At 35.5% G+C, this 13,504-nt stretch overlaps 1 protein-coding gene across 2 annotated transcripts; it reads right to left on the bottom strand.

Annotated features, from left to right (window-relative positions):
- Positions 1-2,110: 2,110 nt before the first annotated feature.
- Positions 2,111-11,748, bottom strand: LOC145718521 (membrane cofactor protein-like). Of its 2 annotated transcripts, XM_081810016.1 has the most exons (5): positions 11,406-11,745; positions 10,970-11,069; positions 5,910-5,995; positions 4,849-5,046; positions 2,111-3,693 (listed from the first exon to the last, which is right to left on the bottom strand). In XM_081810016.1, exons 1-5 carry the CDS (start codon positions 11,551-11,553, stop codon positions 3,647-3,649), a joined length of 579 nt encoding a protein of 192 aa, XP_081666142.1. In that variant the 5' UTR covers positions 11,554-11,745; the 3' UTR covers positions 2,111-3,646. The 2 variants fall into 2 exon arrangements, 1 of the variants encoding a protein (XP_081666142.1); XR_014141869.1 differs by lacking the exon at positions 2,111-3,693 and having other exon boundaries at positions 4,475-5,046; positions 10,944-11,069; positions 11,406-11,748.
- Between the last annotated feature and the right edge of the window lie 1,756 nt (positions 11,749-13,504).

The raw sequence follows: 13,504 nt of genomic DNA, 5'->3' as shown, positions 1-13,504 counted from the left end.
GTTTCTATGCAAGCATGTTTTCATTTTACTTGGATTGATGAGCTGTATGGTAAATATATGTTTAACTTTATAATAAATGTAAAAATAGGTTCCAAAATGGTCATACCACTTTTATTCTTACCAGCAATATATGAAAGTTCCACTTGCTTTATATCGTTGCTGGTACTTGGTATTAGTCATTTGTTTTCAATTTCAGTCATTCTAATAGGTGTTTAGTGGTATCTCTTTGTGGTTTTAAATTGCATTTCTGCAATTACTAATTATATTGAGAAACTTTTCATGTACTTTATTGCCATCCATATATCATGTTTATTGAAATAGGTCTACTCAAATATTTTGTTCATTTTTTTAAAAATTGTTTTTGTTTTCTAGTTATTAAGTTTTGAGAATTCTTTATGTATCATAGATAAAAGTCCATCATTAGATATGTGCTTTGCCAATATTTTCTCCCAGTCTGTCGCTTACTTTTTCCCATTCTTTTAACAGTTCTTCTGCAGACCAGAAGTTTTGAGTTTGGAACATCCAATTTTTTTTTTTCTTTAAAAGATTATGCTTTATGGGTGGTATTTAAGAAATCTTTGGCTAGGTCACAAATATTTTGTTTGTTTTCTTGCAAAAGTCTTACAGTTTTAGGTTTTACATGTAAATCTGTGGGCCATTTTTTCCCCTAAATTTTATTAATTTTTTAAATTTTTTGAAATTTGAGTATAGTTGACACATGTTACCTTAGTTTCAGGTTATGTATAACATAGTGATTCACCATCTCTACATGTTATGCTATACTCACCACAAATGTAGCTACCACTTGTCACTATACAATATCATTGACTACATTTCCTATACTGTACATTTTATTTCCATGACTTATTCATTCTGTAACGGTAAGTCTGTATCTCTCACTCCCCTTCACCGATTTTGTTCATCACCCACCTCTCTTTCCTCTGGCAACCATCAGTTTGCTTTATTTATAGGTCTGATTCTGCTTTTGTTTGTTTCTTCATTTGTTTTGTTTTTTAGATTCCCATATGAGTGGAATCATATGGAATCTGTCTGTCTCAGTCTGACTTATTTCACTTGGCATAATACCCTCTAGGTCTATCCGTGTTTTTGTAAATGGCAAAATCTCACCCCTTTTTATGGCTGTGTAATATTCCTCTGTGTGTGTGTGTGTGTGTGTGTGTGTGTGTGTGTACATACAACACATCTTCTTTAGACATTCATCTATTGATGGCCACTTAGGTTGCTTCTGTATCTCAACTATTGTAAATAATGCTGCAATAAAGGAGTGCATATATCTTTTCAAATTAGTGTTTTTGTTTTCTTTGGGTATGCCCAGTAGTGGAATTATTGGATCTCTATGATCCATTTTGAATAAACGTTGGCTTCTGGTGCTAACTTTGGTCAAGTTTCCCTTTTGTTTTTTTTTTTGGGGGGGCACATGGATGTCTAATTGTGCTATACCATTTGTTGAAAAGATTATTGTTTTTCCACTGAGTTGTTTGTATACCTGTACACCTGAAGGACATCAACTGGATATATTGGCAAGCATCTAATTCTGGATTCAGTATTCGATTCCATTGCTCTATATGGCTATTCTTTCACATATACCACATTGTCTTAATTATATGCCTTAAGTATGCTTTATATAGTCTTAACATCAGGTAGAGTGAATCCACCAATTTTTTTCAAAATTATTTTCACTATTCTAGTTATTTTGTTTTCCCATATAAAGTTTAGAATCAGTTTAATTTATACAAAAAGTTCTGCTGGGATTTTTATTGGGATTGTGCTGAATTTAGATAAATTACAGAGAATTGACTATTATATTGAATCTTCCAAACCATAACTAACGTCTATCCCTTCATTTATTAAGGTTTTCTTTAATTTCCTCTATTAGTGTATAGTAGGTTTTAGCCTTAAAATCTTTCATATGTATTGTTAGATTTATACTCAAGTATTTCATGTTTTGGAGCTACTGTAAATACTTTTAAAAATTTTAATTTCTAATGGTTTATTGCTAGTATACAGACTTATAACTGTCTTCTGTATGTTGATCTTGTATTTTGCAAGCTTTTTAGAACTTCTGTCTTTGTTCTACATAGACCATCAGGTCCTAAGTGAACAGTGACTTTATTTATTACTTTCCAATATGTATGCCTAATTCTTTCTCTTTCCTTGTTGTAGTAGCTGGACATCCTGTACAATGCTGGATAGAGTGGTGAGAGTAGATTTCCTTCTCTTACTCCTACCATGGGGGAAATTAGTCTTTTACCATTCAATATAATGTTAGCTCTGAGATTTTTGTTGATGCCTTTTATTAGATGAGATAGTTACTTCCTTTCTATTCCTAGTTTGTTGAGAAATTTTATCCTGAAAAAGATGAATTGTCAAGTGCTTTTTTTTAACATTTATAAAGAGGATCATGGTTTTTTCTTATTTATAGTCTCTTGACATAGTAAATTACACTGATTAATTTTTAAATTTGAACCAATCTTGCATTTATGGGATAAATCTTACTTTGCTATGATGTATTATTATTGTTATATGTGGCAGGATTTGCTTTGTCGATATTTTGAGAAGTTTTGGTTCTATGTTCATTAAAGATATTGTTTGTAATTTTCTTGCAAAGGTTTTGTCTGGTTTTGGCATTGGGATAATGATGTCCTCATGAAATGAGTTGAGAAGTATTCTTCCTCTTAAATGTTTTGAGTTTGCGTAGAGCTACTATTATTTATTCCTGAACCGTTTGTTAGAATTTTCAAGGGAGGCCATCTGGGCCTGCAGTTCTCATTGTGGGGAGGTTTTTAACTAAAAATTCTATTTCTTTAATAGATATAAGACTATTCAGGGATGCCTGGCTGGCTTAGTGGGTAAAGCATGTGACTCTTGATCTCAGGGTTGTGAGTTCAAGCCCCACACTGGGCATAGAGCTTACTTAAAAAAAAAAAAGAAGAAGAAGAAGATGACTATTTAGGTTATGTATATCTCTGAAGTGAGCCTTGGTTGGTATTTTGTGTCTTCCAAGGAATTTGTCAATTTCATATATAAGTTGTCATATTTATAGGCACAAAGTTGTTTTCATAATATTCCCTTATTATCCCTTAAATGTCCGTAGGATATTTAGTGTTGTCCTCTTTTTCATTCTTGATATTGATAAAGTATCTTCTCTTTTTCTTTCAGCCTGGCTATAACTTTATCTATTTTACTGATTTTTCTCCAAGAACCAGGTGTTGGTTTCATTAATTTTCTCTCTTCAATTTCATTGATTTACTTCAATTGATATTATCTCCTCTGTCTCCTTGTTTTGAGTTTAATCTGCTCTTCTTTTTTGGAAGCATAGATTATTGAGACTTCTATTTTTCTAACATAACTATTTCAGGTTATAAATTTTCTTCTAAGCAATGTTTTCATGTATCAAATTTTGATATTTTGATATGCCATGTTTTCATTTTTATTCAATTCAAAAGAGAAATAAATTCTCTTGTGCATTCTTCTTTGACTCAGGGGTTGGTTAGAAGTGTCTCGCATAGGGGCGCCTGGATGGCTCATCCGTTAGGCATCTGCCTTCGGCTCAGGTCATGATCCCAGGGTCCTGGGATCGAGCTCCGCATCAGGCTCCCTGGTCCGCGGGAAGTCTGCTTCTCCCTCACCCACTCCCCCCTGCTTGTGTTCCCTCTCTCGCTCTGTCTCTCTCTGTCAAATAAATAAATAAAATCTTTAAAAAAAAAAAGAAGTGTCTTGCATAATTATCAAATAGTTGAAGGTTTTCTAGGTTATCTGTTTTATTTCTACATTCATTCCATTGTAATCAGTTATATATTCTGAATAATTTCGATTTTTTGAAATCTGTTAAAAATTATCTTAGAGAATGTTCCATGTGCACTTGAAAAGAGTAAATATTTTGGGGCGCCTGGGTGGCTCAGTTGGTTGGGCGTCTGCCTTCGGCTCAGGTCATGATCCTAGGATCCTGGGATTGAGCCCTGCGTCAGGCTCCCTGCTCAGTAGGAGCCTGCTTCTCCCTCTCCCTGCCCCTCACTCATGCTTTCTCTCTCAAATAAATAAATAAAATCTTAAAAAAAAAAAGTCAGAAAAGAGTAAATATTTTGCTGTTATTCAGTGGTCCCTTTCTTCCAAGAGTCAAATCCCCTCTAGTGCCTCCCGGCTTTTGATCACTCTCCAGTGTCGTGACCATTGTTTTTTAAATATGTTTTGTCCAGAGCTTTTCAGTCTTGGCGGTGAGAGGGTTAGTCTTTTTTTTTTTTTTTTTTTTTTAAAGATTTTATTTATTTATTTGAGAGAGAGAGAGAGAATGAGAGAGAGAGAGAGCACATGAGAGGGGGGGAGGGTCAGAGGGAGAAGCAGACTCTCTGCTGAGCAGGGAGCCCGATGCGGGACTCGATCCTGGGACTCCAGGATCATGACCTGAGCCGAAGGCAGTTGCTTAACCAACTGAGCCACCCAGGCACCCGAGAGGGTTAGTCTTTTACAATTTATCCTGTAGCCAGAACTCTCAGATAGCTTGTGATGTAAGAAAAGATTTTCTTATTTTTAACCCAGTATGTGTTGAGTTTTTGGGTTCTTTCAAGCAAAAAACTCCTAACTTGTGCATATACACAGTAGTTCACCCTGTGTGAACTAGAATGCTGAGAACAGGTGGGATGAAGAGCAGGGAACTCTGTAACTAGAACTGATTTCACTTAACCTGTATTAATCTACATTGGAAGTCAATTTAACAGAAGGAGGAAGCATATATGACTATTTTGTTTACTTATAGATAAAACTATTTATAAAATGTTTCCAAATTTAAAATTTACAAATGAAGAAGGAAATAAATGGAAATACCACTACCTTTACACTCAGGAGGGCTACTACTCCACTTGTTATTGTCAACACAAATAAGTTTGCTGTTTCCAACAAGTGAAAATTCAGCTGGTCCTTGTGAAGGGTTACAACTAAAAGTAATTAATTCATTATATTCAAATATAGTTCTGTGACTATTGCTGTATTTTCCATTTTTTATTTTTGCAGGTGGTTTACAGTAAATCCCTTAAAAAGGAGATAAAAAGGGGAAATAAAGGGCAAAAGGAAAAGTGTTAAGATAGCATTATAAAGTCCTATGAACTGCCTTCAGTAAATTCATTAACAATTTCTACAAGCTAGCTGTGAATCTAGCACCTATTTAGGCTTCTATGAGAAAATGAATGATCCCAAATTCAAACCACGCACAAATAAACTTTCAAAACACAAAACTCATTTTCTTTAAGACCTATATGAAATACCTATTATTACTTTATAAGGCCATGCTAAGTTTTGTTCTAGTCATCATAAAAGGTACTGAAGTTTTAATGAGAAGATATGTTTGTGATTAAAAATAAAATTCACTGCTAGCTGAGAAATTCTTTATATTTAAATATATCCATTTGCAAATACACACACACACACGCATATATATGTATACATTTGCTAAATGAGTGATTCACAATAATACCAAGATATTGTCTTTCTTCACTTTCATCCTTATGAACATACAGTGAAATTTTCCAAGGCTACATATTGTGTGCTTTCACAACAGACTGAATCCAGATGTCCTTCTTTAAGCCAAATATGAAACAGATTGCAAAAATGTAAAACAATGGCACTATTTTCAGTATTTGGTTTGGAAAATTTATTTTGCATAAAAATATGCTGCATATGTTAATAATGTATTGAACTTACTATTCTTAAACATGAATGAATAATTATTTTTAAAACTTCTAATTTTTTTATTCCAATATAATGAATATCAATAAGCACAGCCCACATAAAGAAAAGCTCTTTGGGATCTTTGTCAATTTAAAAGCACAAAGGGGATCTGAGGCCCAAAAGATTGAGGCTTGCTTGTCTAAATTCTAAAATGAAAATTTACTTACTATAACATTTTGGAAATTCATCACTCCAAAACACATCATCCCCACGAAGTTCACAAAGTAGAGCTTTTTTTCCAGATAAGTAATAACTGAGAAAAGAAAAACTTACTGTTTTCTCTATTAGTTAACAAGATGCATGTAAAAATGAAAATTTTAATACTATTGCTTTTCTACATAGTAGTTTGAGGGAGAAGTTTCTTAAATAACATTATGTAGTGTAAGTGCTAACCATATATGCTATTAATTAAATAGAGTTTCTAGGGGTGCCTGGGTGGCTCAGATGGTTAAGCATCTGCCTTCAGCTCAGGTCATTATCCCAGATGGAGCCCTACTTTGGGTTCCCTGCTCATCAAGGAGCCTGCTTCTCCCTCTCCCTCTGCCTGCCACTCCCCCTGCTTGTGCTCTCTCTCTGTCCAATAAATAAAAAATTTTTAAATAAATAAATAAATAAATAGAGTTTCTACATTTGAACTCTCACTGAACAAAAGCAAAGATGTCTAAATACATCTGCTGTACCTGTCAGTCTGGCCTCTTTGCTATCTCCAGCAATCACATTATACATTCATTTCTATGCCTATGTTCACACCATTCTTCTCAGTAAAAACAACAACCGAGTAGAGAGATTAGGCCCTAGAGCTTGCCTGTCTGGATCTGAGTCCCAGCTCCATGACTCACTTTCTATCTGAGCTCAGGCAAGTCCCTTAATGGTCCCCTTGCTCAGCTTCCTCATCTATGAAAAGAGGATAACAGTGCATACTTCATGGGATTGTTTCAAGGATTAGATGACTTAGCATCTGGTACATACTGAGTGCTAGGTAATTTTTAGCTCTTGTTAATATTCTTTAGGTAAGAATATTTTTCTGGGACTAGCTCAGGAATATTACTCAATGAAATTTTCTCTTGTGATTTAAATTCATGGTACTCTCTTCTCCTGCTGGATTCTTACTGTAATAATCATGAATAATTCTATTTATTTGCTGCTTCTCATTTATTATTTTGCTTTGACACCTCTCTATACATTGTGTTTCTCAACAAGGCTACAATTTCTTTGAGAAGAGAATATGTCTTAAACTTTTGTATCCCTCAAACTGCCTAGCAGGCTCACTCTATATAACTACTAACTGGATGTTCCAATATTTTTACTTGATCAAGTTAAAAAAAAAAATAGTCGGTGAAACTGTTTATATATGGATCCAGTTGCCTTTTTTCTACATTACGGTATTTAGGGAAGGATTCTGGGAAAATGGCAGAGTAGGAAGCACTAAGAACCTGTCTCCCCAACCAGACAACAAGTGCAATGGGAGAATCTGCCTAATGGAACTATTTTGGAGCTCAAGTCTGATGATGGCTTGCAACTTCCAAGGAAAGACTTGGACAGGTAAATTGTATTGATTTCAGTCAATATCATCTTAGCACCGTGTCAGGTATGCATCTCCTACCCCTGCAGGCAGCTGTGTATGTGTTCCTGGAGCAGCTTAGAAGCAGTTTTGGAGAGCGAGGGTGGGCAAAAAGGACCCTGTCCTCCAAATACTGGGGACCTTTGCTCTTATCACTGAATTCCGCTTCCAATCACAGGGAAGCAATCAAAGAGGCGGGCAGCCACTGCTGTCATATGTACACCCCTAACTCTTGTAAGCCCCTCTCTAACTATCTGAAGTGCCTTTCAGGGAATGTAAACATCCAGTACTCTTTGCTCTCCACTTCATTCTTCACTTTACCCTCTCTGGAGCCAAACATTAAAGACTAGAATATTCAAAACCAACTGCATATGTGAAGAGAAGTTAAGAAGTTGCATGCCCAAGGAAAGTCTCAGAAAAGACTGGAAAGACTGTTAATTTAAATGTCAGGCTGATAAAATATGGGATGAGCCCAGATGTCCATCGACAGATGAATGGATAAGAAGATGTGAAATAGATATAGATAGATAGATAGATAGATAGATAAGAGATAGAGATAGAGATAATGGAGTATTACTCAGCATCAAAAATAATGAAGTCTTGCCATTTGCAACAACATGGATGGAACTAGAGAGTATTATGCTAAGCGAAATAAGTCAGTTGGAGAAAGACAAATATTTTATGATTCCACTCATATGTGGAATTTAAGAAACAAAACAGATGAACATAGGGGAAGGGGAGGAAAAATAAAATAAGATGAAATCAGAGAGGGAGACAAACCATAAGAGACTCTTAACTATAGGAAACAAATGGAGGGTTGCTGGAGGGGAGGTGAGTGGAGGGATGGGGTTACTGGGTGATGGGCATTAAGGAGGGCACTTGATGTAGTTAGAACTAGGTGTTATATGCAACTGATGTATCACTAAATTCTACCCCTGAAACTAATAATACACTATATATTAATTAAACTCATTTTAAATTAACAATAAATAAATAAATGTTAGGCTGATCCTCAACAGAGATACCCTACCACAATCACAAAAATATGAATAATAACATAAAACATTGGTCCTAGGGGAAGGGAAGAATTTTATTTCCATATTATTAGATTCAAATGTCCAGTATTCCACACACACACACACAAAATCACAAGATATACAAAGAAACAGGAAAGCTTGGCCTATTGAAAAGAAAAAATAAATCAACAGAAACTGTTCCTGAAAAAGACCTGATGGCAGATTTACTAGACAAAGACTTCAAAATAACTATCTTAAACATGCTCAAAGAACTAAAGGAAGAACTGGAGAAAGTCAAGCAAATGATGTATTAATGAAATGGAAATGTCAATAAGGTGACAGAAAACCTAAAAAGAAACCAAAAAGAAATTCTGGAGCATAAAAGTAAAATAACTGGGATATGAAAAATTCACTAGAGGCATCGAAAGCAAATTTGAGCACCAGAAGAAATCAGTGAACATGAAGCCAGAACGATGGAAATTATTGAGTCTGAGGACAAGAAAGAAAAAAGAGTGAAGAAAAGTGAGCAGAACCTAAGGGACTTATGGACACCATTAAATAGACCAACATACACCCTGTGGGAGTCCCAGAAGGATAAGAGAGACAGAAAGGGGCAGAGAGAATATCTGATGGCTGACAACATCCCAAATGTGATGAAAGACATGAATATAAACATCCAAGAAGCTCAGCAATCTCCAGGCAAAAATGAACTCAAAAAGTAACTAAGACATATAATAAACTTTCAAAAGACAAAGATGAAGAGAGAATCACAAAAGCAGGAAGAGAGAAGTGAGTCATCATACAAGGGATCATCAATAATATTATCAGCAGATTTCTTATCAGAAACTTTGGAGGCCAGAAGATAGGGGGACAGTATACTCAAAAAAGTGCTAGAAGAGGGTACCTGGGTGGCTCAGTTGGTTAAGCATCTGCCTTCAGCTCAGGTCATGATCCCAGTGTCCTGGAATCAAGTCCCACATCGGGCTCCCTGCAGAGGAGCCCTCTGCCTCTGCCTCTCTCTCTCTCTGTCTCCCATGAATAAATAAACAAAATTTTTTAAAAAAAAGTGCTAGAAGAAAAAAACTGTCAACCAATAGTCGTCTATCCAGCAAAACTATCTTTCAAAAGTGACAAGGAAACTAAGACTATTTATAGATAAACAAAAGCTGAGGGAGTTAGTGACCACTAGATGTCCCTTGCAAGAAATAAGAAATGCTCAAGGGAGTCCTGCAAGATGAAATGAAAGGACACTAGAAAATATCTTTGAGCCATATGGAGAAATAAATATCTCACTAAAGATAAATACACAGGTAATTATAACGGCTTGTATGATTGTAACAATGACTTATAACCGTAATTTTTGTTTTCTTTGTAACTTAAGAGACTAATACATTAAAGAAAAAAAAAGAAATGTAAAACATAGTATTACTGTAACTTTGGTTTTTAACTCCAAATCTTGTTTTCTACATAATTTAAAGGACTAATTTAAAAGAACTATTAGTTTATGTTTTGGAACACATGATGTATAAAGATGTAATTTTGTGTAATAAACAATCAAATGGGGTGGGGTGGAGTTATAAAGGATCAGAGTTTTTGTGTGTTATGACATTAAACTGGTACAAATTCAAATTAGAGTGTTATAACTTTAGGATGTTAAATATAATCCCCATGATAACCACATAGAAAACAGCCATAGAATATACACAAAAGGAAATGAGAAAGGAATTTAAACATTTCAATACAAAAAGTCAAATAAGCAAAAAAAGAAGACACTAATGCAGGAAATGAGGGCCACAATAAAGCTATAAGGCATATAGAAAACAAATAGCACAAACACAGAAGTAATTCTCTCCTTATCAGTAATTACTTCAAATTTAAATGGATTAAAACTCTCTAATTGAAAGACAGAGATTAGTAGAATGGATGAAAACACACGATCTAACTCTATGCTATCTACAAGAGACTCACTTAGGATCCAAGGACAAAAACAGGTTGAAAGTAAATGGACTGAAAAAAATATTTCAGCAAATAGTAACCAAAAGAGAGTAAGGTTGGCTACACTAATATCAGACCAAAGACTTTAAATCAAAAAAGGTTACAAGAGACAAAGGACATTATACATTAATAAAGGGTTCATACAGCAAGAAGATTTAACAGTTGTAAACATTTATGCCACCTGATGACAGACCATCAAAACATACGAAGCAAAAACTGACAGAATTGAACAAAGAAATACACATTTCTACATAATAGTCATTTCTACTAGTTGGAGACTTCAGTACCCAGTTCACTGTAATGGATAGAACCACCAGACAATGTAAGTAAGGAAATACAGGACTTCAAGAACACAACATTTCTGTGAGTCCTCCTTCAAATCTGAAAGTTGGCATTTTAAATAGGGTGCACTTTGCCAAGGATAAAGTCACCATGATTACTACATTTTTGATGCTTACAATAAACTTAATAGATATGTAAGTATTAGACAATTTTGTTTTCCTTCAATATAAATTTCTTTGAATTAATTATCTTTTCAGTCTCTACAAAAGGCCCAAGGGCCTTTTATAAGTGCAACATTTATGGGAATGCTTGAGAAGCAAAACAAAAATGGAATTAGTAACATTTACCTTATTTCCTCTAAGGAGCAACTTACCCCTCATTACAGTAAAAGTAAGCTTCACTGTCAAATTGAAAGGTGAAATTTGGGGCAAAGACTTCACCATTTTCGAGTCCTGGAGTATTACATTCTTTTCCTAAAATAAAATTAAAAAAAAAATTTTTTTAACACCAATTTCAAAACAGATTTAAATCAAGATCAAAATTCTGCACTACTCTCTGCAATTAATGCAATATCATTTTCTATAACTAACTGGTATGCAAACTTAAAATTCACATTTAACCTGGTAAACAATTGCCAAGAAAAAGATCCCCTGGGGATTTCTTAAATATTGGAAAAAATACTACTATCTGAAACCAATTTTCACATGAGAAAATCTTGCTGTAGGGGAAAATGCACCCTAAAATTTGTAAAAATCTCTAGAGAAAGCAAAAGCAAAAAAAATTTTTTGTTTGTTTTTTTGTTTACTTACTGAAACAAGCTTCTTCAAGAGGGTACCATGAGTGATTTTGCTCACAATAAGTCACGACGGATCGCAGAGTTAAGTATCCTGGATAACACTGATAATATACTTCCTCCCCAACTTCGTAATACTTTTTAGGGCTATCCCTCAAGGCCATAGTTTCATATTTAGGTGGCTCACCACAGGCATCTAGGGATAAGAGAATAAGAACATGAAATTTTTTTTGTATGCTTTTTTATGTCTTTTTTAAATACATGTGTTTATCTCATTCACCAGCCAGGGACTGTGGTCTGGCAGGAGGTAGGTAATACAGAATAAATGGAAAGATCCTTGGCAAGCTTTTAATGATACTTACATGCTTTTACCCAGGTGGTGGGAGTAGTGGAGGATATGCCCCGCTTGCTTTAAATAACAGGCTATTAGCATTTTATCTGATGGGGAATAAGCTGAATTTTCATGCAACGGTGAATTGAAGAGACAAAATCAATGTTTATGGTCTTAAAATATATATATGTATGCAAGCATCCCCACTTTTTTCTAAATTCATTTAAAAACTAGCCTCTCCTCTAAGAAGTCTTGTGTAGTACACAGCACTCTGCTCCAATTACTCTTCCATAGTCTGAAACAAACTAATGATAACTCGTCAGTTCAGGCTCAGTCTCCTTGCAGAAGGCAACTTCCTAGAAGTCAGGGATCATGGGTTTTCTTTTTTCTAATGCACTGTGTACCCAGTGGGTGCTTCAGAAATGCTAGAGTAACAAGTGATTATCAAATAAGCATTATGAAGTTCATAGATGAAGATAAATATGCACTAAAGTCTTTCATGTAAGACTCCATTTCATGTTTCATATGAGTGAACTAAGCTTCTCACAAGTGAAGAGATACCATTTAAATATCAACATTTACTACTTTGAATAACCTTACAGGAAAATAATGTCGCTTTTTTGGGGCATTACAATACTTTAACAATAGATGTCATTATATAATAACATAGGCTGCATGCAGAAAGTTCCCCAATGTTCCAGGGGAGTTTCAGGACAGTCAAATAGTGCGCTAACATAGGTCAACACAACTGTCCGCTTCTACACTTGCAAAAATCATACAAGTACTCCCTAACCTTGCAAAAATTAAAATAACTCTCTTATACCAGCACAAACCTACAGCCCTGCCCAAAACACTACCTTCAGAAAATCTTGGTCTCCGACCCAAACTGGAATCTCAATGAAACCTGACCTACCCGCTATGTCTCCTATGGCTACACAACCTGGTTTTAAGTTTTCTTTGCTTCCTCAGATAGAGACTCTGGCATCTATACCTGTCAATTGTATTTTTCACTTCCCACTCATTTCTGGGCCCATGAAAATCAGTTAAATTACTTTCAAAGTCATTAGCTGACTCCCTTCTTGGTAAATTCATTTTAACAGTTGCTTCCTTGGTAATGTCACTCTGTCTATAACATCTGCAGCCATTGATCACTCTTGGCTCTCTCCTGCCTGAAAAGCTCTCCCTCTGGTTTCCAGGAAAGCACACCACCCAGGTTGGCAGCTTGTCCTCTGGCTGCCCTTCCTTCTATGCCTAATTCCATAATGTGATGTTCCTAATGGGTTGCTGTGGGACCTCCGGTTACTTCGTTCTGCACATCCCTCTGGGTGAGTGTGTATACTCCCATGACCTCATTACCACTGAGAAGAGCTGCCTCCCGAATCCTGGTCTCCATGCTTGATCTCTAGCCAAGGTGCCGACTGTATATATTCAATTGCCTCCCTGAAACTGTACCCCATAGTGTTAATGAGTTGAAACTAGCAGAAAGTTTAAACTTTTTTTTTCAGAGAACTGTTTCTCCATAATCAGCTAGTGTGTCTTTTCAGACCCTGCTGACAAACTCATGAGCTGTTACTGCAGAAGCCTGGAATCAAGGTCAATGGATATGGCTCCAGTCTACGAACAAGCAAGGCTGTGCATTCTTTACCCTAGATAAGGAGTCTAAGGCCCAATCCAGGTTATACTGGCTCTCAGGGCAGGCCTGTAGCCCCTTCTCTTTGTCCTCAGATAACTTCCTGAGGTCAGGGGCTAAATTTTGCCTCCTTCTGATGCTGAGTATCCACCCC

Source organism: Leptonychotes weddellii, unplaced genomic scaffold (genome assembly GCF_054177405.1).
Source record: "Leptonychotes weddellii isolate Sample4059 unplaced genomic scaffold, ASM5417740v2 HiC_scaffold_1688, whole genome shotgun sequence".
In the NCBI taxonomy this organism is placed as follows: Eukaryota; Metazoa; Chordata; class Mammalia; order Carnivora; family Phocidae; genus Leptonychotes; species Leptonychotes weddellii.
Note: the sequence above shows the minus strand (reverse complement) of the source record. Positions and strands in the feature narration are given on the sequence as shown.

Excerpts from the sequence above, each read along its gene's own strand:
- LOC145718521 (XM_081810016.1), bottom strand. The coding sequence starts at position 11,553 with ATGGCCTTGAGGGATAGCCCTAAAAAGTATTACGAAGTTGGGGAGGAA. Across the intron at positions 11,070-11,405 it reads TCTTGAAGAAGCTTGTTTCA|GAAAAGAATGTAATACTCCA; the intron begins GTAAGTAAACAA and ends ATTTTATTTTAG. Across the intron at positions 3,694-4,848 it reads TAGCCCTCCTGAGTGTAAAG|AGAGAGACAGAGCGAGAGAG; the intron begins GTAGTGGTATTT and ends TTTATTTGACAG.